General features: G+C 35.8%; 1 protein-coding gene across 4 annotated transcripts in view; it reads right to left on the bottom strand.

Moving 5' to 3' along the window:
• LOC105154894 (nucleolysin TIAR) overlaps window positions 1–25552 on the bottom strand; it is a 433573-nt gene that overhangs the window by 80444 nt on the left and 327577 nt on the right. For all 4 annotated transcript variants that reach the window (XM_011070678.2, XM_011070679.2, XM_011070685.2 and 1 more), the window contains one exon: window positions 13408–13495. In XM_011070678.2, coding sequence (XP_011068980.1) covers window positions 13408–13495 — 88 coding nt within the window. The remainder of the gene's footprint in view (window positions 1–13407; window positions 13496–25552) is intronic.

Here is a 25552-nt window from a genome sequence, read left to right as displayed (position 1 = left end):
TCAATTCACATCTTTCCTGACAAAGAATTGCTTTAGAAACATAAAGCGGCAAATGAAATTCAACGAATTGAGCGATATCGTCATTGAAGAAGACTGATTAAATTGTGATAAATTGCATATAACATATATTGTATATATGAGATTATATATTCATGTACTATAACTATATATTCATTACTTTTGATAGCTATACGTAGCAAGAATCGTTTCAGCTATTCAATTAAATCTTTGATATTAATAAAATATCTATCTATAAGTTGAAAGTTTCTATAAATGATATCCTTGAATGATCTTTACTTCGCTGAAATAGTTGAAGAAAATGTTCCGTGCAATTTCGCTTTGTATTATATATTACCATCGCCTCGTTTCATGGATACAAATTGTTCGTGAAATTCATCCAGATTAAATCTATCAAGTCAAACACAAATTGGAATTCAATGCTTCGCATTGTCCGTTAACACGGAAGTACAGCTAGAAAAAAGTTCATCGCGCATCGCTAACTCTTAAAGTTGTCCGAATTCGGTCGAATTCGTACCGAGGACCGAAAAGAAGAACTGCCCATTGGAGAATCCGGGGATAGGAAGAGAGAAAAGATGAGAGAGAACGTATACATATCGTTGTGCTGTCGAGCTGAATATTTCACTTGGACAAGTGCTTGGGCCCAGCGTCGGCATATACCTACTTCCAAGGGTAGTTCTTTCTCTGCGACGTCTCTCTCGAGGCGCACAGCAAGTTGATGTAGCAGACAGCTCTGGATACCAACCCTAGCCCTTCCTGTCTTTTCCGAGCTGCGCATATTATTCTTTTTCGGGCGCGCGTACGTCTACATGTATATAATATACTTCTGGTTTATTGCACATGTCTTTGCCTACTAATAAGTGCTATACGAAAAAAAATCCTATTTAAGTAATAATGAAATAAAATTTAAGAATTGTAACTTATAATGTATTGTTTTACTCTACTATAATTCTATCTTCAGAAATCTAGAGTAAGAATATTTGTGTAAGAGCAATTACATATGTATCATTTAAAAATAATCGAAAAATTATGTAATTTTTTCCAAATTTTTGAATTGATGACACATTTATTAATATGAAATTTGCTGGATACAACTTGTACACTGAAGAAAAAGAATGGAGCCGTTAAAGGGCTTGAAAAAGATGATAGCAGGCAAGTAAAAAACGGCCAAAGTGCACGAGAAGCCTATCGCATATATAATGAACGTATACTTTTATGACCTAATGAGCAAAGTGCTCTTCTGTAGCGCTATTTAGGCATAGTGGCCAATTCTTTGTGTTGAAGGTTTTTATTTATTATAATCGTGTTCAGAACTTTTCTTATTCTGACGTAGTGACTAAATTAAAGACAAATCTATGTGTGAGACAAACAGAATATTGCACAAACAGAATATTGAACAATTTATAACTTTATATTTAATATTAGTGTACTAATATACATGTCTAATAATATACGGTTATTAGCGAATTGATTTTAATCTAATCGAGTACTAGATTTTTGTCTATACTTAAATTGTCAAGACCTATATTTATTTAGGATCTTTATTTCCTATTTGTTGTATATTCACATTACAACTTAAAAGATACTTTGTATTCTGTATTTATTTACTGCTTCCTTATCATTTACTGACTTTTTTCTTGTTCATTCTTATTTCATTCTTATTTCATATTTGCATGATAAAATGACCATGCATAAAACGAAAAAGTTTCATTATCTAATTTTAATTAAAAAAAAAATTAAATTTTAACTGCGTCTTCAAATTCATATTTATTAAAAGTCATCCGTGACACGTTCCTACTATTGTATATAAAAAGATTAGAGAATACAATTCTTTTACACTGATATCTGTTTAATTTCAAGCAAATTAAATATTTACATTTAGGAACAATCTTTAAATTTTATTGTTATAAAAAAGATGATATATATAATATTTTAGAAGACATACAATAATTTTTTTTCTATATCACCGTGTGCCTTTTGAAATATATACTTCTTTTTTAAAACAACAAAATTTGAAGAGCGTTTCAAAATGTAAGCATAAATTTGCTCAATTTTGAACGTCAAGTAACTTGAACAGCATGCGAGTCATAGGCGGAAGGTAATGAAACTGAGAGCTTCAGGACAAGACTTGCGCGTGACATTGATTTCGGCAGGTTCGATTCCTGGCAAACGAGATATTGAGCTTCAAAGCGAGACTCGTACGTGGGCTGTATTTGGATGTACTTCGTCTATCTTCTCTCTATCTGTGCAAGGGGATAGCGAGGGTAGGAGATCCTTAGCAGGGTTTACAAAGAGAATGCACGATGCAGCCTCTTACTAGATCTCTGTCTCTACTCTTCCTTTTCCCCGTCACCGTTTCGTTTCTCTCACACACCCCACCTTCCACGCCCTTCTTCCATCGCTCGATATTTCAGACTCTAAGCATAATTCTAACCCTGGTGGACTATACGCGCGCTGGGGGAATTCTTCCGTGGCGACGTAGAGTAGCAGCCTCATTGAAATTTCATACCCGTTGACCTACCTACTACCAAACCCTCCACCTCGGATATGCTTGGCTAGTTCACCCGAACATCCGACATCCCGAATACTTCCTACCGCGGGAGTCAGCCATTACACGTCTCTAGCATCATCCATCCCTCTTTCGCTTACAGCATCTCCGTGTTGAGTTCTTTGGAAAACTGTTTATGGAAAGAATGGTCCGTCCCCGCCGACATTTACTCGAAGGCCGTACGCAACGGTCTGACGCCGTGCAATGCTTACGCGAAGTATCTCGAAAGTTGCGAACGAACTCGGGAAAGTGAAGGAAAGTTCACCGTGCCGAAAGAAGTTAGCAAAGTACGGAGCTACTGTACTTACCTTCGCCGTCTACGGAACGTTAAAGACGTTAAAGATCGCGATGGTGTTTTAAATTCATCAAGCGTAACACGCGCGAGAAAATTGATTACACATTTATTAATTTTTTTTTTGCGTGAGGTACTTTACCAAAAAAAAAAGATAATCGTACGTTCCTTATATCAGGATAAGATATATAAACGCGATTTTTTTTTATATCGACGGGTTACACGAGTCAGCGTGCAATTAACACTTTTTTAGACAGTAAGTAAAAGGATGATCACCAAGGGTCACTAGATTTCTGAAACCGTGCACGGTAGGCAAGACAATTTCGAATGCTACGGCACGTAGATATGTTAAAGGCGGTCATAACTATGTCACAGCTTCGTTGAACTGAATTCTCTTTGACTATTTGCCGAGGGGCGAAGCGTCGGTTGAGACGTAAGAGGAGGTTGGGAAAGATGGCTGGAGCGAGGCTAAGTTTACGGGGTCAGTTTGTCGAGGGGCGGCCATAGGGGATAGAGGCAAAGAGCACCGAAGTGGTCGCCTTCTAGAGCGAGGGAGTTAGGGAATAAAGAGGAACGGGTCATCCGCCCGGTCGGTGTAGCCCAGTGGGAAGTGAGAAGGGAGGTAAGATTTAAACTCTGACAACGTCTCAAGTCCGAGTGCACCGCTCGTTCACCGGATTCGCTAGCGACCGGCTACTATTACTACTATAACCATGGTACTGGGATCCGGGATGGAATCCCCGGACGTCAGATCCCGAGGCGGAGGACTCCAGTCTCCGGATTTTAAGTGCCTACCGCCGAACCAGCGAGGCGCATTATTCGCCGACTTCCCTGAATCATTTCACGGGATATCGCTCTCCACGACCCTTTCTACGACGTAGTCTTGTCGCTCGTGCTACCGTTGTGCATCAGAAGGGCAGCCGTACGAGTAATACGGAAAAAAAGACCATATGTATTTGTTAGAGCACGAAATATATATGTGCAAGATTTATCGCGGATAAAACGAGATTGACATGAAAGTTCTTCGCGTGAGGTGATGAGATAGAAATGGCATTGCGTCGAGAGATACTGTATATAGGGAATATTTTTTATTTATCTATATACTATATTTCTATATTTATATATATATATATAGAGAGAGAGAGAGAGAGAGAATTATCATACTTATTATTTGTTTACGATTGGAAATTCAATAGATAGGAATAATCTTCATTCGTAGTTCATAATATATATTACAGGAAATTTATAATATAGAAATAAATATATGCACGTTAAGAGAAAAAGAAAGAGACAATGTTGTAAAGTTAAAAGTCACGACTTAGCAAGCTCTGTTAAATACATTCGAATAGAAAATTTCACGCTTATCATCAGCGGATTATCGGTGAACCATGAATTATAAAACGGTCTTAATCTATATGTTCATTCTTTAGTCTTCGTATAGAATTCCAAACTGTAGACTCGCTCCGTAAACCGTAGCAGGAAGTCACAAACCACTCAGAGGAGTAACAGTGGTTCCAGGAGGAAAGACTGAGAGGTCAGAGAGAAGAGGTGGGTTTCTGCTCCAGGAAGGGAGTGATAATCTTGAGGGGTAATAAATCAAGTGACCGCACATTCGCAACACTCGTGAGTATATGGATCTGCGTGGATTTGCGCGAACAAGAATTGCGCCCGCGCCGGCGTAAACGCGGGCGATGGAGTGTGAACCGTTAAACCCTTTGTCGGATAGTAAAGGTACGCGCGAATTGCATCTGATGTTATTAGCACGAAGGTCGTGACAGTGACAAAATTGCGAAACGGATATCGTCGTCGACACTGTCGTCTACCACCGGGAAAGATTTTTGAAGATCGTAACATTTTCAGGAATTTCCGCTGAAGCGTAAGCGCTATGCGGGTTCGGAATTCCTCTGACATACCTACTCGGCGTAATTCCTGGCATTCGCTTATGTCAGAGCCGTGCTACTTTTAGGATTGAATAAAATGTATCGACGAGTAAATAGGAGTTTACCCGGTATGAGAAATGTTCGGTTGCTTTCAGATAGCCAATAAGAGGGTAAGTAAGTACGTAGCCAGTGAGAGGCTCGTAAGTAATAATTCTCTTCCACTCTCAAAATTCGATATCCGGTGGGGTAAGCTATTTCGTTAGGTCGTTGCTTTGATCCCCTTCGTCTTTCTTACGAACTGAGTACAAGAGCCCGCCGGTATGTGCATCGGAAAATGAAATGGATGAGAGCATCTGGTAATAGACATTAAAAGAAAGAGATAGGGGGAAAGAGAGATTGCGCGCAAGTGACAATCGAATTATATTAATCACAGCAACGATGTTTGCCCTATACAGAAAAAAAAAACTGACATTTTATATGCCGTTTCTGAAAACTTTTTCATTTTTGTCGCATAAAAAATTTGCACATTTCTAGATGTGACGCGCTTCCGTACTATTCTCACGAAGTTTTAAAAAGCTTTTGGCTGACAAGCACGAATGTCGACCACGTGCGCGTTGATAATCCTGAAAAAAATTACGGTAGAGTTAGAAGTTACTTTGCGCTAATGCAAGGAAGTCTAACCGCCGCGCTGTCGCTGCGGTGGAATACGCGTACAAACAAGAATGCGATGGAAGGGGAAAAAATAACGCCGGACGGGACAGTGAAAGCTGAATTATTATGTCCCGACATTACAATTGAACCAACCGTATCCCTTACCTGTCCCGCCCCCTCTCGCCTCCCTCGATCGCTACGAGAAAGTTGTCTGTACTTTTACGGATAAAGATCTCGGGCAAAAGTTACGGTCGTTTGCAAACTAATCGAGCCGTCTCTTTCCCTACAGGGTGTCGAAACTTTCGGAGGCTGTCAACTTTTCCAACCACCCTTGCCACTACCTTTCCCATTCTACCATCTCCCGTTTCTAACACTTCTTTTTACGCTTACCCTCGACCGACGGCGACGATCTGCAAAGTAAAGCAATCATGCTTTTTTATCTTTTCGTCACTATCTCACATGTTTCTTCTTTATAGCTTTAGGTCGGAGAATAAATAGCACCGACGAATTCTTAAGGAAACCTGCCGCGAAATATTTCGATCATTATCGGTGTTAACTCTTACATGCGAAGCTTTCACCGTAATTTATAAGCAAAGTTACCACGACGAATAACTTCAGTCACTATGCTGAAATAGTTTTTTTTTTTTTGGTTATTTACGATATCTTTCCTAAGGAAAGATTAAAGTAGCTGAGTCACGTCACTCTAAATGTTACGAAGTGTAAAAAAACAGGTGTTATCGCACGCGCATATGATATAATCGATATCATTTATTTTCGCAAAGGTTACCTCCACGTCAGTTGCTTTTATTAGCTCACGTATGATTGGAAGTGCACTTAATATAATATATAATAAAAAGTAAAAGAAAAACATTAATTCATATATACTTCTATACGTTTTTAAAAAAGGTATATCATGTTACTTTTAACAAGATATAATGCGTTTTACGCACTTACTTGTTCGTATTATTCATGAAATTCTTTGTTTGGAAGATTCGTACTCTACTCACAGGAGAAAATATTATCGCTGATCGAAAATCTCGATTTCAAAAACATTATCATGTATCCTGGAAATGGAATCAAATATAATCTTGCTCGGCAATCATATATAATACTAAGTCTATCATATTATGGTGGTTTCCATGGGATACGTATTGCATGTAGCATTTTAACAGATCGTTCAGAAAAGCTGCAACAACAAAACAACATCATAGTGTGAACTCTCGACATTTAAACTCTTCAGTTGTATGTTGCATGCATGTTGGGAAGCTCGCCCAGCGAAATATTAATTTGGACGCACGTTGTATACATGGTAGATCACGCGTGAAGGGTACGATAAGCGTTAAACGCATGCCTCGCTGAAACACAGAATATACGTAGGATCAATAGAAAAGCGGTGCGGTTGATGTAGTACGTTAAAGCTTTGTGCGATTTGCGTACCTCCAGGTACGATCGACAGCCGGCGAGACGTCGCCGGAATACGTCTTAAAGTGTAGAAAGACTGATAAGTCAGAAATTGATCACAGTTAAATGAACGCTGTCCGTCACTACAAATCAAATTACGAGTTTCATCTACGATATACTTGACACTATATATATATGTATAATGGGCTTCGGTTCCATAGAGCGTTAACGAACAAGGTACACCGTGATGCTGATCGGAATCGATCGATCGGTCAGTCGAGACTCGCTCGTCGCGAGATTGATAACGAGGGTCGTTAAAATTCTGTTCGCTACGCCGTGAGAAACGGCGCGGCCGAATATCAATGTGTTCGTGCGTGCATGCATGGCGCTCATGCATTCTACATAAGCGTTGCATACGCGTGCATCTTCACACGTGTAGGATGCCGTATACGCATTTCCACGGTGTATGTGGTCGCCAACTGCACGCACACACGTGGCTGGCCGCAGTGACGTCTATGTGAACGCCTGGCGCAGGTTTCAGCATGGAAACGACTCCCTGGGGTACGGCTATATTAAAATTCCTAAAACTTTTTAATCTTTCCGCCGTAGTTAAATATTAATAACGAAATCTCGAATACGGCAATGTGCACAGGGACATGTCGGGTACTACTCGTTATACTTTTGCCAAGCAGACTGCGCCGACAGTCTCAACAGGCTCCGCAAGCTCCTTCCGTACTCTCCAGTTCTAGATCTATGGATTAAAACTGGATGGCGGCGGTGGTGGACGTGCGAAATGGTTGGATGAAGGAAGTGGCAGAGAAGTGGTACGAAAGCGTAAGGGAGACCGGTTATAACGACGCCTTCGTGTATCATAAGTTATAGGATATGCGCGCTGGCCTCTGGAAATGTGTTAGTCACGTTTGCATGCGCGGGTGTGCGGACACGTTTAATGGCAGCACGCCTGTACCGGCGCGGCGTGAATGTGTATATTAGAGGGTAGATATATCGGCAAAGGGCAACTGAGGAGACGACCGTGCAGCTTACTTAACCACCATTTAAACCTGAAAGCGAGCTTTGGTTCTCCGCTGAGATCAAGCTGTGACACTAACGGCCTAACGCTGTACTGAAATGCCCAAAACGCGCGATCATAAATGGTGATCTTGAGAGCAACATGCACAAATTGCTTCTTTGAGTAACCAATATATTGTATTATACGTTTTACGCATTACATATATTGTTATGCATTTATTTGCGTTATATTGCTATTGCGTTGTTTTGTGTTTCTACATAATACGTTCACTTTGTTATTAACTTTTTTTCACACTATAGTACTATTGGAATAACGAAAAAAAAATATTAATGTTGTATCGCAACATTTTCTAATTTGATATGTTCATTGAAAATCTAGAAGAATAGAATTTCTTGCGATATCTTTTTGCATGTATATGTATCCATTCAATAATAAAAATTGATATATTAATCACAATAAATATATAATCGTACAATGATTTCTATATAGAATGTATAACATGTTAAAATATCATTCAGTTTGTATCACTCGAAGCTATTTTGTCTTTGATGGTGGTTACTTCGAATCTGCAAGAGCAATCAAAGTGCAAGTACAATGTGCTCGTATGCAAATGTGGACATAGGTTGAAGCAAGTTGTCGCACTCACGTGAATGGACTATTCCAGAAATCCCTTTCCTATTGTAGTCATTGTAGTCGCGCATTGTAGTAACTATCCCTAAGTTTCGATAGATACTCATATATATATATATATATATATATATATATATATATATGTAGAGAAAGAGAGAGAGAGAGAGAGAGAACAATGATTCTTTGATCACATTATAATGTAATTAATATAATGGAAGCATCAAACGATTAAATGAATAAAGGAGTTAAAGTCATCATCATTAAGCACATTTTAATATGTCTTTCAAAGTATTCCCGATTTACTCTGCACTATCGGTAATTGTGACATTGATTAAAGGCTCGATTTATGTTTCGATGCTACATCGTTTGCGAATTATGACCGATAATTAATTTACGTGGTTAAAATTTCAAGTTGCATTGTTAAAATTTCTAATTGATAGCAGGCGAATCAGCAATTTGTAATTAAATTCCATTGTTAAATATAATTATGCTTTGTATATTTAATACAAACCATTTTATATAGGTATATTTAAACTTTAAACGTTCTTGGAAAGTATCCTAATTTGAGTTTTTCAGTTTAAACTATTCAGTTTAAGCTATTTCACGAATCTTATTTTCTTCTTTAATAATATAATTTTATTATTTTAGCATATTTTAATTTTATAAATGTATCAACAAATATATAATTTATTTTGCGATAGTAATATATGTAATAATGTAATTGAATTATAATTAATTATTTATAAAAATCTTTACAAGAGTCGCTGAATGATTTAAATTATAATACTATAAGTAAAAAATATTAAATATATTTTTTAAAAGTATATGTGTAGGAGAGACACTGATATCTAGGAACATGTTGTATCTTGGGATTAATTATTTTTTAACAGTACTGAGATTTTTAATATTAACAGCTCAGTTATATTACTTCAGTTGTAATTTATTTTTAATCTAAATAATTACGTGTTCTGTACAGTCGTTTAGTTTTTATCGACAAAAATGGTTTCTTCTTAAGTAAGTATTTTTCATGTATATTTTTTTCTCTAATTCTTTTACAAATTTTTATGAAAAATTTAAATTTATTATAAGATTCTCTATGTAATTTTCTTTTAGATATTATTTAGCATATTTGAAAAGTTGTATTTTTATTTCTGTTTAATTTCAGTAGTCTTATATTTTAAGCAAAATTGTTGTACTTAGAAACGTATGTACAAAAGAACTCATTTAACATCTTTAGGATGATATTGGATATACTATTCTTTACTTTTTTATCTTCTTTACATTTAATTACTTTAATTATAATTACTTTAATTAATTTAATTACTTTGTTGTATTTTATAAGACATTTTATGTTATAATAGTATTAAACGATTAAATTTCTTCATTTATTTATTACAAACATTTGTCTAAAATTATTTTTATTGCTAATAGTTTAATTGTTGTCGATTCAAATAGAATTAAAACCGTTCTTTCCTATAAATTTACGTTTTATGTATCTTCAGCTATAACATTGTCCATTATAGATATAATTATTTTTTTATCTATAAAGAATGATTTATCAAAAGAAATTGTTAATAATAGAGATAAAAATATTATTCCAAAATGTTATAAATATTTATTTAAGTCATATACATCCTCTCTATTCATAAACAACATAAGAAATAAAATAAAAATAGTTAAAAAAATCTAAAAATCAAAATATCAAAATGTACACTTAAGTACACTTCTTATGTAAAAATTTATGCTATAATTATAAGAAATAGGTATTTTCAGGAAAGAGATACAAGTAATACTCTCACATGTTGCTAGTTTATGCAAGAACATAAAGAAAACGATCATATATTTCCTGATGACATTTCGCGATGATGGGTCACCTGCATATATATAAAATATATATCTTGTATATATATATATTATGTATATATATATGTATATATATATATATATATATATATATATATACATATAAAACTAAAATTTATGGTGCAATATTCATAAAGGTTTGCCCGAAAAGCAGAAGCGCTAAACCGCGTTTCACGCTTGGCAAGCGATATTCGCCAGCATGGTATGGCGTTATTCATATTTGAAGGAAATACGCTGACCGGCATGTATAAGAATCGTGAAATTGCTTAGCATGGAATATCGATATAAATTTGTGATAACTCGCTGTTCTAAGCTGCATTTATTATTGAAGGAAGTCAAAAGACGCTGTATCAAAAATAAATTTAAACAAATTTATCTTCATTATTTCTAATATAACTGACAGTATGTACACAACCTTTATCTTCTTCTAGTGTAATATCAAGCTCGATCAAATGTATCTCACTAAGGATATAATTAATCACGATTGTTTATCGCGTAAAGAACGAAGCATAGCAGGCCTTTCTGGAATAAACCATTTGAGGCAAGGAAGAACGTACCTGGGATCGGGGAAAGGAGCGTTGAACGGAGCACAGAAGAGGCGTGAGGAGCATTGGTAGAGGAGAGAAAAAGGAAGAGGCTGGGGGAAAAACAAAATAAAAGAAGAAAACCGCTGGCAATTTTTCACTAGCTTTTTAAAGCGCGGCTTAGGTACTCGTGGAGCGAGTTTGAATCGATTTTTCCAGAGGGGAGAGAGGGCCCATTTTTCTACCGTCTTCTTGTGCCAAACGGCGCAAACTGTACCTACCTCCAGCTGTTTCGCTACTGAACATGGTTGTCGCTCGAAGGCCGAGTTTAGATTGGAATCTGAAATTTCGATACCTCGCACGGCGGTTCCCCTTTTTTCTCCTATCAAGCAATACTCGTGAAGTTTCGTGAACGCAGAAGTGGTGCATCTGCATGAGCCAAGAATAAATCAGGATGCGAAATCCGAATGGAGATTTCTTGCCGCAAGAGAAACGGATACGAAGATCTATGCTTTAGAAGAAACGATTCTACCTTTACGATTTTTACGGATTGAGATTCTTAATTCGCGAAAGAGATGATAAAGTGCGAGATGATAAGCTATTATTAACATATTTTTCCAGAACAATATTAGTGCAAAACAAATGTTTAGACAGTAATAATATCAAATAATTAGCTATATTTATTTTGTTCACTTTTACGATGTATCGTTGCGCGAAATCGCGATACTGTCTCTAACTTTCGTCACGTAAAATCACAGGGCGTAACGTACTGGTTTGCAGATACAATCGATGTAGAGCGCGGACTTACTGACACTTCGCATGCTTGCAAAATGCAAGCTCAATATGTTCCTTTTGTTTTGCTCACGTAATTTCCTTGCGAAATCGAAGTTCTGCTGCTGATTATGCCTATTCTTAGACTACCACGAATCCTTGGTGTAGGTATATGATAATTTACCTTTATAAGTGAAGGTAATTTTCACATTACTTGAATATCTGAGAGCATGATTACATTAAAATTATTCTTAGATGTGTTTTTAGTTGTGTCCATTTAATATAATAAAAGTAATTATTGAAAACTTTTAACAATAAAATTAAGAATTATAAAGGACTCTTCATATTTCACAAATTTAAGAATAGAATATAATGGAAAGTAGTTCCCGTCACTCCATTCTTGAATTTATGAAAAATTTTTGATATATCGAAAATAAAAAATCATAGCATTCCACGTTTCCAAATTTTTCTGTTTAATTATTTCGAATTGTGTTAACACCATTATAAAAAGAAAATCTTCAGAACAGGGAAGGAAATGTTTGAGTGTTTTGTCTATCAATTATCAGTTAATTGCGCGGAACTTACAAAGGATTTATGTTCTTTAAATGCTGTCTATAGAAATGTGTCAAATTAGCTCTTTCGCTGGTTTCTGCTGCATAAATGCACGTGGCTTAACGTTACTGGTTTACCGATACAATCGATCAAGACTGCGGAGATTGACGCGACTTCACCTCCAGCTCGCAGCTCAAGCCCGACTTCGAAGGGTATCGGTGCTTGCGATATTATCGTCATGCATCTATCGACCGGCGAGTTTAACAGAGCGCAAGGTCGCAGGACTCGTGGTAGCTGCCGCGCGATCGCAGAGATATGCGTTATTATTGTTCGCGTCGGTGCATCGTGAAACGTCGGACGATGATGGAAACTCGTAAAACAGCTCAGTTAGGACGAGAGGGCGAGGTCGTTAAAAGTGTAATAAACTTGAGCAAGTCGGTTGATAAAACGAAATATTCCGGATTTCCTTCTATTGCAACTTCTAGGGATTTGATTATGTCTATTTATTGTCGACACTGACGTTTTCCAGAGTGGTGGCTTTTCTTCAGTAAAGCCGTGGGTTAGTACTACATTTTTATAAATTGCATTTCCGGAAGCGTTAAGATTGTGAATGATATTTGTGACTTCGCAACAGTACTCGTGAGTCTTCAATATATATAAATATAAATATAAATATTATAGTATTTTTTACATTTAGATATATATAGATATCAGTAAGATAAAGAGAGATGTTCCAATGTATGAGGCATTTAAACAAATTAAATATTCTGTATAGCATTCTGAATAGCATCTGAAAGCTTATACAAGTAGTATTTTTTAACTGATATTTTTATATCAGGTATATAAAACAAAAAGATAAAATATTCAAAGATTATTAAATATTCTTTTGTTAAAACATTTGACGACGTTAAAATGTTGTTTTTTTCTTTTTACTGCAAACGCGAATACTTCTTTTAAATATTTTTTAAATATATGTATTAATGTGTTTTATAAAAATTTTATTAATTAATTATATATTTTCATTAACTAAACTTGCGAACAAAAAGAGTAATACGTAAATTTATATACTTATACTTGTAACATAAACTTATTAATTTTTATAAATTCAATAAATTCAGATTATTTTGCATTTTTGAAAAGTCGTTAGTGATACCATGTTATCGTTTTATGATGACGTTATATTATCGCTCATATAACTCTAGTAAAACGGTAAGTCGACTTTAATGAGCAAGATTAAGAGGACTTACGAGATCTCTCCGAAGGCTGAGAAAGCTTCCCTTAAGGTATGTGTCTCGATTTCCGGACTCAGGTCTCCAACAAATATGTGATAATGTTCTGAAATAAAAAAGAAGATGATTAGACATATTTTGAAAACAGAATAATATAATACATTTTTATTGCTGAGAAAATTACAATTGAAGATAATAATGATTATATTCAAACATTATTTCTGCAACGAGTATATGAGCTTTAATGGATGCAAAACTAGATATGAAATATTTATTTCATTATACTTGGTCCAAAATACATATCTCTGTGATTAAACTCCGCAATCAATAATCCAAAAATGTAGATAAAAATTCAGTAACTCGATAGAGAAATAATTAATGTGTTTCTGTGACGTTCATTTAAAAATTACTGTATTTATCTCTACACAAGAGGAAAATGCAGAATCATTTAGAAAATCACGACACGATTTCAATAAAATTGATTTATTATATTTTATTAAATTTAATGTAATGTAATTTTTATATTATCCATTTAACAATATTATTTTTTAAATATAAGATATCACTTTGCTATACTTATAATCACAAAACACTGAATAAATAACAAGCTTAGCTGTTTTGAGAATATCTCTTTATTAAATTGTTAATGAGCTCTTTCCTTCGCTAAAAGCGTGATGATTCTGTCTGAAATATCCGAAATAATATAAGGAAAATGAAACATCGCAGAAAATTACTCTTAGCGCGAGAATGCTATTCAGACAATCGAAGGTCTTTCATAATACATAAGATGCAACCTCTAAGATAGGCACTTAAAATAACTCGTCGGAGAATAGAGGTAAAGACAGATTCGTAATTAAATCATTTCCTGCATAAATACAGATCGGTTAGTGGTACATGATAAATAATTACTAATTGTAGCCGTTTTTGAACAAATGATACAAATTCCGGAACGTGAAACAGGAGATGTACTATTAATAAGTAATTATTAGTTATAATCATTTTGTACGGTTAACTATATTGCTATTCGAAAAACAGAATCCGCAAATTTGTGAAAATTTAACGATTAATTATAAATCATCATATGGTTTTTATGTGTAAAACTAATAATAGCATGAAACAATACCGTTTCTTATTAAAGAAGAAAAAAGAGAAATTGTAATAATATAACTGTGTGCGTGTAATTACAGAATAACATTATATTAAATAATATTATGTAAACATTTATTATTTTAGAAGTATTGTATTAAATTTTCAAGCCAGTATATCGTATAATAATATGATATACGCTAATGTTATTCCATAAGATGGATCGGATTATAAGTATTCCGATGCGTTTGTATTAAACGCGTTTCCATTCTTCACTGATCGAGACATAATTGATATTGAGATCGCTTTGGGAATGTGATAATTTTAATGTGTAAAGTGATAATATTATTGAATAGCAATAAATATTTGAGCTATCTAATAAAAAGCAATGGTAAACTTGCCAATTTATTACAATGTTAACTGGTTTTATGTTCTTTAAATACATCTCTCATTCTTGCTTTGTTTTTCCCAGTGTAGATAATTGTGCTACGTTGTTGCATATATTTCAATTATTTTAAATACTAACTCAACGGAGATTACTAGAGTTTCATTCGACCACCTTATCGAATTAAGCGCTAGTAATCTCCGTTAATCACACATGCTGTTTTTTTCACCCACGAAAATCTGTGCGATTCTATGGTTAAAACCGGCCGGATGAGTGCAACGAAACGGTGTGCGAAGTAAGCTTTTGGGGGGATAAATTATCGATTCGCATACGGTCGTGCGGTCGAGTGCACGTCGTGGCGTTGCGGTACAGCCTCGCATCGGCTCGATAAAATATGCTCCTCTTCTCTGGTCTCTCGTTTCACCTTTCTCCTATCCACATCCTCTCTCCGACTCGATACGGTTTCATTCACGCTGATATGTAGGAATAGATCAAGACGAGTAGTCGAAAATCGAGTTACCGCCGGAAGGTCTCTACCAGGGGCATCAGTTACTCTGAGTGGGATATGCCACCATTGGAAAGTATAGAAGGATAAGATAGAAGTGGACTGTCGGAGACGGAGGGTGGTCTGATTACAATCGGTTTGATAGCCTATCCTTGCCAGTTGGAGGTTCCGGTGGGCACACACAGTGGTCCATTCTCGTGAATTAGTCCGATCCTCATCATCTTCCTTTTCGACCAACTCAATCGACATCGTCGCATCGTGCCAGGATCTTGGTAAATTAGGATATCAACAGGAAATTGATAAAAGTTTATTTTGTTCGTAGATGCCTCCGAGATTTTTATACAATTTTCCAGTATCAACAATCAAATTTCTTTTGATATCCTCTGGAAATTTAAGATCTAACGTTAGATAAAATCGAGAGTTGTCGATTTGAAATTGTCTTTAATGCATATATAAAAATGTTACGTTTGCTTTTCAATCCAAGTAATATATCCAATATATCATGTTGCATATAAATGTTGCATATTACGGCATAAATGCGTGTCGCAAGTATTTGTCTTTTGAAGATATAGTATTGTATATATATATATATATATATATGTGTGTGTGTACACAAAATTCTGATCTGTATATATGTGTTGATAAATATTTATAAATTCGTGATTAAATCCTTTTTACGCGCTAATAATTTTAATGAATAATTCGATACTTGAGTGTCTTTTCTGTGATCATAAGAAAGATTTCTTTGCCATTAATAAATATTGTTAAGGCAGAGTTTCATGAAACGTCTTGCTTGACATAGTTCTTTTCATCTACGCTGTAGGTTTCTTAGTTGATTAAATTATCCATGCATTTTTCTTGTCTGCTGAATTTTTCAGCGAGCATCGCATTCATACTGCTCAAAAGGATTAAAAAGACTGAAATCTTTCCCGTGAATCAAGAAAGATCAAATATCACGTAATTTCACCAAAAGGGATCTTACACGAAAGCGGTTTTAGAATCGGTTTGCTTTCAACGAAATTTCGCAAAATCCTTCGAATTTGATATTATCCAGTAGTAAATAGTTGGCAAGATCCGATTTCGTAGGGAGAAGATTTGTTGAAATATGGCCCGGGTGAATGCAGAAAAGGCGCAGCATGAAAAAGATGCCAGCATTAAAGGATCTCCGATGATGACGTCACGCGTCATGGTTCGCCTACCGTCTGGTGGTTAAAACGTGGCCCACGGTTTTCAATAAAGTGGGACTAATGGAGCGCCATTTATTATTGCAGCTCTCTCCATCTCTCTTCCCATCTCTCCCTCGTTCCCTTTCACATGCCTACCAGTCGACAGAATGATGCTTTCATTTGAAATGAGCGTTATTTCCATCATCGATGTTAGCGACAACGGTAATTTCGATAGTGAATATAAAACATCATTATCGTTACAATTGTGACGTATTATCACATTTAAATGTCGATGCATTATGAAATAAGGTTACTAAAATCACGATAGAAGTAGCACCTGCGTGCCATGCGTATGCACGTTGCATGTTTACGACGTGTGTATGCAAGTTACATATGGGAAAATATACTGAGCTAATAATAAGGGAAGGCCGTTTAATTTTGCATCCAGTGTCGCTTGAGTTTCTATACGAAATAAATTTTTTACTTAATACACGCATAATTGGAAGAACAATCTTTCGTATAGTTTGAACGCATAGTGTGATCTTTTTGAACATTATTTACCTATTTGACATTTATTTTGAAAGGTAATTTTGATACATATCGTACAGTACATATTTATATAATTTAAACATTTTATGTTAAAAAGATGATTAAATGTATCGTATAAAATATATCACATCAAACTTGATAAAATCGTAAATAAATATCTTGGTATATTGAAAAGTTAATATAATGAATTGTTTATAAGAATTTTATCCAATTAAAATTTAAGCCAAATTATTTTTTAATCACATAGCTAGCAAGTTTAGATTATTTTAATGCGTTAAAATTTTTTAATATATGTGTAAGACATATACAGGGTGTTAGCGAAAAAGGGTTACAGACTGTAAGAGCATATAGATATAGAAAAACAAAAAATAAATCAAAAAATCCTAATAAACATAGGTCCGAAAACAAACAATTACCAAAGTATTTGTTCGAAAGGTTCACCTTCCATATTCAAACAAGCTTTTTTTGAGGCATTTTTGAGTGAGGGCATCTTTCTTGAGAAGATGTAGAACTTGTTTGGATATGGAAGATAGATTTCGAACATGTACTTTAAGAATAATAAAAATAAATAAGAATAATTTAAAAATAAACAGTAAATGCGTTTTTTCTGCGTTACATTATTATTAAGTTGATTTGAAGGAAACTGTATTATTTAAACAAAGATTAAGAGATATCTTGGCAACGTTTTTAAATCTATGTCTATTAGGATTTAGGACTTTTTGACTTATTTTTTGTTTTTCTATATGTCCTTAAAATCTGTGACTCTTTTTCGCTAACACACTATGTATAAGATTTCATCAAAATTAATTTCAATTACAGTACTCAAATTATGGAATATTATTTTCTATGTATTTGTGTGTGTGTATATATATATATTAATTCTTTTCAAAATATTAGCTATATAATCTATAATTAAAAAAAATAAAAATTTGTTTCAAAGTAATATACAACATCAATTATTATTTATAATGACATTTACAATGTGGCGCATGAAATGTCATCTATTGAATTTATAAATGTAACATATTTATTTTTAACAAAATTGATACAGAATTGGTATAGTATTGATTATTAATGTTTGAAGGTACCTAAATCATATTTCATAAGCCATCCTGTATAATTACAAATCCACATGAAGAAAAGATACAATAATTTACCATAAAATGTTATTCTGTACGTAGTACTCGTTTTAAATTTATTCACGAAATTGTAGCATGTCTTTTGCGTGACAATTTCACGCGGATCGGGGACATGAATAGATCCCTCGACAGTTTCGAAGGTAAAAGATGGGGAGAAAATAGGAAAGAAACGAATACGAGCGCGGGATTGGGGGTAGTGAGATCCATTGAAGCGGGACAATGCGGGGGTGGACACACAAAAGTCCAGGCTACGCCATAGATCAGGAATCGAGCGTGGATGGCCCGTAGATCAAGGGTTTCCTTAATTTCGCGGGACAACGGTGAAATGTTGATTTACTGTACCTCGAAACGGGCCGTACGACTTGCACGCACTTCCATGCACGAGAGAAAATATGCCCTGCGGCCGAAGATGGCGCCTGTGCCGCCAATGAAAACCTCTATTAATTCTCCATGCGGCGAAAACCTAGCGAAGTGAACACAATCGAATTTCGGTTTGGATGGCCGCTCCTAGAACTGGCAGTATTTTCAGTGCATGTGCTGTTCGTAAGATTCGAACTCGGTTTAGTACTAGAAAATATGAGTCAGCTGATATGCGCCAGCTGATGCGAACGCCATTCGTACATTATCCTATGTTTGATTACATTTAATTGTTTTCATTGGTGAATAAAATAAAGATGTCATCTTGTGTTTCTTGGTATATGCCATTTTCAAATTACATTTTCGCAGCTTGACAGTGTTCAACGTAGACTGGTGCACTTAAGGTGAATAACGTTGTTCGCTAATAGTCGCGGAATACTAGATGCGTAATATGTCTTAATAACATTTCAGGGTAGGCCGGTGAGATGGTATCGGAATGTAACTCTACTAGTCTATTTACAGGTCGTATAGAAGGTCGTATCGGGGTTCTACATAACGGAGCGCTGATATTACGGAGATGTTCTCAGACGGGAATTCTAATTCTCGATGCTCTATTATGTTGTATTATCGACATAATCAATATTCATCTCATAATAGAATTTATAACATATTTGATGTGACAAAAATGTGAATTACTAATATACGACAATAAATTAAGAGTAAATAAATGTAAAACGTACTTTAATTTAATACTGAAGTCACGCTTATAGAAAGTTGGATTATAATGGATCTGTATTTCAATAGATGTGTGTCTGAGTTATCGAGAGAATATACATACGATGCGGTATTAAGTTCCATGATGCACAATACCTAGGTACGTTTATAAGCTGACATTTGTACGTTTGCATATCTTCACGATTAGATATCCATTTTGTGGTCTTATAGTATATAAATGCAACGCCTGTTAAATCCCGTGGAAACATCTTCGTTCCATAATGTATCTGCATAAAATATGGATTACAGGAATCCATTCTCAATTTTAGCAATTCTACGATGTACATATATAATTTTTGCATATAATTTTCTAATCAGATTTTCACAATATTTTAATCGAATGAAAAATATAAGTTTTATTACATCTAGATTATTATTGTAAAATCTTTTTCCTGTAATATATATAATATATAAATTCAAAAAAATATTAAATATTTTTTTTTACAATAATAACTTGATATTAAGTATCGTCTCGCAACTACATGATTTGATAATAAATAAAATATCTTAAAATGTGTGTGTGTGTGTGTGTGTGTGTGTGTGTGTGTGTGTGTGTCGGGAAACATAAGAAAAGGAAAGCAGGGATGATAACCAGTTTCAATAAAATTATAGAGAATATCAAATCAAACAATTACGATTTATAAATTTTAGTAAAACAAAGTGACGTTGATTGAGTTGCTTTCAATCAGCGATTAATTCGTTCGACATACATTTATATTCACCACTGATCAAATTTCTCTTTCTATAATATAACCTCTACTAGCATGGTCCGCTCTTTTGTTTCTCGTGGTCGGTAATAACCAACTGCCTCGTACTCCATCGGGGATTTTAACCGGGTTGTCTCCCGAAGGTACTTTAGATCTGTTGTTTTTAGTACAAGGATTTTTCTACGCGAATGCACGATATATAGGATGTGCGAACTAGGCATTTTTAAAATACACGCTGAGGTGAATATTTTAGTTGATTAATACCGATATAGGTAGCGTGATATGAAGCGAATATTTTGCCACTACGTTGGCGGTTGAATAGAATTGAATAGAAGATAAATCGAATTTTTAATTAAAGATTAATTTACTGCTTGTGTATTACAACATATTTCCCTATCAATTTTGGTTGTTGGCAACTAGTTCAACTGATCATTAGATTTTTTTAGAACGAGTTTTTAATTTTTATTCGATTATTTTTCAATTGTTTATTTACGTTGTTATAAGTAATTTGACAATAATTTTATAAGAAATTGAGCTATTATAGTTGGGTTAACATATGAATAAACTAATATAAAAAATCTAAGAAATTACGTAATATTATGAATATTAATAAAAATAGAAAATATATATGAAATTCAAATTGAATGGAATAATGAAGTATGTCAGTTTAATTATTACCTCGCAAGTTATCTTTGGTGATTACACGAAACTTAACTAAGACTAGAATAATTTTGATAATATTCATAATAGATAGCAATTCAAATTAAGCATTTATAATTGTAATCACGAATTGAAAATGTAGTAGGCTAACGCACAATGACATATTGTGATTAATTTGTCAGTATACTGACATCTTCTAAAAGTTACGTGTTTTCGTAAATTATTATAAAGTTCAATAATTATAATCGATCATCTTAAAGATGTTATCAATGCATTTTATATGTAGTCTTATAAAACTTGTGCAATTTTGTTAACAAATGTTAGCATCTGCTATCCTTGACACACCGAGTAGTTCTTGGTTCGTGATTGGTGAGACAAAAATATGGGCAATTTGTTCGGTGGTGTACAACGTGTCATAGCAAAGGGAAGACTAGAATCGTTACGCCTGAATTTTTCCCAACAGTTTTTATTTCGTCAGTCCCGTGACAGGCGAAAGAGCGTAGATTACGTATACACGAGCCGGCATCGATAGCGCGTCCAGGCTCAACTGTAAATCGTCGTGATTTAGGGGATGAACGACATATTGGCCAATGCATAGCTCAAACTGTGCTGCAGCCAGTCCGGTGTGTACTGGCTGTGCAAGGTTCACCGGCGTACCTGCAGCAACGGGATGCATGATGCATTGTCCCTAGACGAGCGTAGATAGCGCTCGAATTGCCGTTGCTACGTTGCACGTCGGATTTTGCCCGTCGATACTCCCCAAGCAGACCTTCACCGATCATTTTCATTGCCACCGCGCCTATCCATCCCTCGTACAATCATGATGATGAATATTGACGAAACAATAGCGTGAAATCGTCTCGCATAAATGGAATTCGCGAGTCCCGCTTGTGTTTCTCCTGTTCATTCTCGCCTGTGTATGGAATCAGCTTAATTAAATAGTTCAAGAGGTGCAGCGGTTAAGAGAAGTGACCCGTTGGCCAACCAGAACTCAAACTCGTACTGCGACCGATTGCATAACGCGCGTACAACGCGCAATACACCTATATACTCATATCCTATACACCAGTTGGATGACGTAAATCCTTAGTTGAAAGCGGCATTTCGAATTATGGTCACGCGTTAAGCTGAAATTGTCGGTCGCGAATCGGGGTTGATTACTTCTTATTTCGAAATGGGAAACGTAGCAGCAAAAACGGCACGGTTACGTACACATCGAGAAGTGAACGTTAAGTGCCTGATGAAAATGATTAGTTTGTTGGCCTATCGCGTCACAATTAGTTCCACAGCCAAATGCAAACCGTATCCCGTATGTTTTATTCATTGCGCGCTGCCTATGCACGGGTAGAAGTTTACCCGTCAACAGTCGCAAAGCCAATACGCGACCGCTGCAGCCATGAGCCCCTCTAATTTCAGAGGCATACTCGGCCTTTATGGAATCATCGAAGTGAGATAGAAAATTACTTGGAATGAGAGCGATATTAATGAGAGTCGTCACATGATTGCCGATGAACATTACCACAGTCCAGTCTCGTTTACATTGAATCGGCTTAATTAAATGGTCAGCACGATACAGTATCTAAAGTGCGTGTGTGCAAGGATTTCCGTACCTACGTCTGTATGTTACACGCACATACACCTATCGTGTATCTATCAGCGTGCGTGGTGGCGCGATGCCAAATTGATGCTGTTTGCCGTTGCTCTAAGCCTCAATCTGCCCGGTTGTACCCGGGACCGATCCTAACACGCGCGCGCTAAGCTTGCGCATTATGGATACGTTCTATCCGCCAGCGGATCTATTCAGCCTGCAAGTACCGGAGAACGTGGTACTTCGAGAAGGGAGACGGGGGTTGGTTTCCGAGAGATGGTTCGCAAGTAAGGGTAGCGGCGAGTTACTACCGAAGTATTGTTACACAATGGCATCATCCTCGGGTGACAAACCGATAGGACGTCGATGCTTCGACGCTGTGAGCAGAACTTTCATGAAATGTGATTAAGCGTCGCTACATATTTACAGCGTTGCGTAACAGAAGCAAAGAGCGCGAGAGAGAGAGAGAGAGAGAGAGAGAGAGAGAGAGAGAGGCAGAAAAAGAAAAAGAGAGAGGGAGAGAAAAAGTTGAGATATGAACAAGTGAATGGATGAGTTAGTACATGGTACATTTTCTGATTACGCGTAGCGAAGGTGTTTCGCGACGCTTATTTATCCGCATTTCTCTGTGTACCTCTTGTTCGCAAACTTTTCCACAGCAATATGTAATATGAGTACGCAAAGCGGTGCCCAGTTTTAGATATATTATATCATAATATTATAATAATGTCGCATAATTGTATGCATAGAAACGCGTTATTCCCGTATACACTAGATTGCATTGCGGGACAATGCTTGGAAATAATTGACTAATAATATGAATTCTGCAGTTGTGCATGACTAGCATGTGTACACAGATGTAATCACGTTGGTGCGTGTTCGCGTTGAGATGTAGAGAATGTGTTTGCTATGCAGCTATTAAACTCATGCATTTTATACATCACAAGAATTTATCACGTCCTACAAGGTGAAATTTTTTCTGAAGTGGTAATCATAGAATATAAGACTTAAAGAGAAAGAAAGGGGGGAGGGAGGGAGAGGGGATGGAGAGAGAGAGAGAGAGAGAAAGAGAGAGAGAGAGAGAGAGAGAGAGAGAGAGAGAGAGAGAGAGAGAATACCGCTTCTGAAGAAATTCTTTTGTGCAGGCGTAGCAAGACTTTTATCTTTTTACTACAAAAATCATAAATTTTAAAACATAATTTTAATATGTTAAAATTTGATAAGATGTTACTAACTAAAATATTGGATGATCAAAATTGGTTCACACACTTCGTATATTAATGACAATTGTATGTATATGCTAAGATACATTAATGCGGCACCTTACCGCGCTGATCGTTCATCGTTTGATAAAGTCTAAGCACGCCTGCGGCCAGTGGTACGCTCGCATGAGCAAATACGTGACACGTGAAAAAAGCTCGAGCGTGTTACTGTCACCGTTCCCGAAGGTCGCTTTAAAAATCACCTGCGCAGCTAAAGCGACAAAAAGGAAAATCGTTAAACCGATGGCACGTTGATCTGAAAGGATCGCTCTTGATATTCGGGGTGTCGACTCGCTCTTGGGATCGGCCGAACGTGATGTATTTTTACTTGATGGCTGGGTTCCGCAAGCTGCTGGAGCTTTTCGGGGTGGGATGACGCGGGACGGCGAAGAACGAACGAGAGAACGAGAAAAAGAGACCGGGTTGCGTCGATGAGAACACAGCAGTGAGAGAAAGAGAAGTGAGAATGGTGGCCGGCAGCTCCGGAGGGATACAAATTCATGTCGATGCAGCACAAAGTGGCGTCCACTACTTCTCAACCCATTCGCACCCGTCCTACCTCCCTACGCCCATCTCATACCATCCTCCCAACAGCCCCTTCGACACTGGTTCGGGCGTTCCTATCGATCTAGACAGGCTAAAAACTCGTAGAAACCACCGACGGCAGCTTTTGCGGACGCCGCTTAGCGGGATGTCGTGCGGACGCATCGGCGTCGGTGAGATATTGGCAAGAGAGCTTTTTTGCCGATGGATGTCGAATGATGCCTTAAGCAGCGTTCAATTACTAAAAGTAGATCGGAAAGAAAGATGTGGCGACGACTGTAACGGCAAATGAGTTGGATCGTGAAATCGACGCAGTTTATCGACGATAAATAAAATACTCGACGACGTAACATTTAAGATATCTCTTTTCACATTGCATTTTCTATGCGCGACCTTTTTATTGAATTGATTCAATAATCTATTTTCTGTTTTAGAAAGAAAAAAAAATTGTTAATATATTGTTAAAATGCTTAATATCGGTCAAAGTAACATTTATCTAAACAACAGACTTAATTTATCGATTGATTAGAAGTTCGCGTTTACTTGCTATTTGTACAGATTTATTATTCATAAGACTAATCATCACTGTCCACTATTCCCTTTGCGAGGAAATTCTCGAGTGGTCGCGTTTAAGCGCGACATATATATATATATATATATGTAGGTGAATGACGAGTGTATAATTAGAATATCCGTACACATAGGAAGCTACTGGCGTTATTAGGTATATCAACATTGAGATATAGTCTATACAAACGATCATGTATGACAATACAGAATGATACTAACAGATCACTAACAGAAATTAGAGCGGAAAGCAGATCATGATGAAATAGTCAAAAAAGAAATTATAAAAATATATTCATGTAAAGATATATAATAATACAAACGTATATTACACACACACACACATACATGTAAACACACACATGCATATTTCTTTGTTACAATTTAAAAAGGAATAATTGTCTAATTGTACTATCTACAGCATTAAAATATTCAATCTCATTTGTAATGTAAAATACGATTAATTACTCAATTTATATGAACTTATATGCATGTATATATATATATATATATGTATATATGTATAATTAATATATTTCATACTATATCTTCCATAGCAGAATTTATACATTTAAGTGACTGCTATATAGTTAACATGAAATTGATATAATCACAGATCATCAAATTCTAATGCTCGCCGTAGGGCTTAATTACAAGTAACAACAACATAACTACTACGAAGTAGTACAATTTTCATATTATTGCTCACCGAAGGAGAGAAGATTAATACTTACCATTAAGCGATTTGATAAATGACACGTTACTAAACCGTTAATAATATTCCGTAGTATGGACTTAAATTTCAAAGTTAACTGAAACGCTGCCAAGCTAAATATCACGTGATAAATGACTCGTGTAAATGCGCCATTTACTGT

This window comes from Acromyrmex echinatior, chromosome 1 (assembly GCF_024713525.1).
Source record: "Acromyrmex echinatior isolate Ae372 chromosome 1, ASM2471352v2, whole genome shotgun sequence".
NCBI classification, from domain to species: domain Eukaryota; kingdom Metazoa; phylum Arthropoda; class Insecta; order Hymenoptera; family Formicidae; genus Acromyrmex; species Acromyrmex echinatior.
This window is presented reverse-complemented; position numbering and strand designations above follow the sequence as displayed.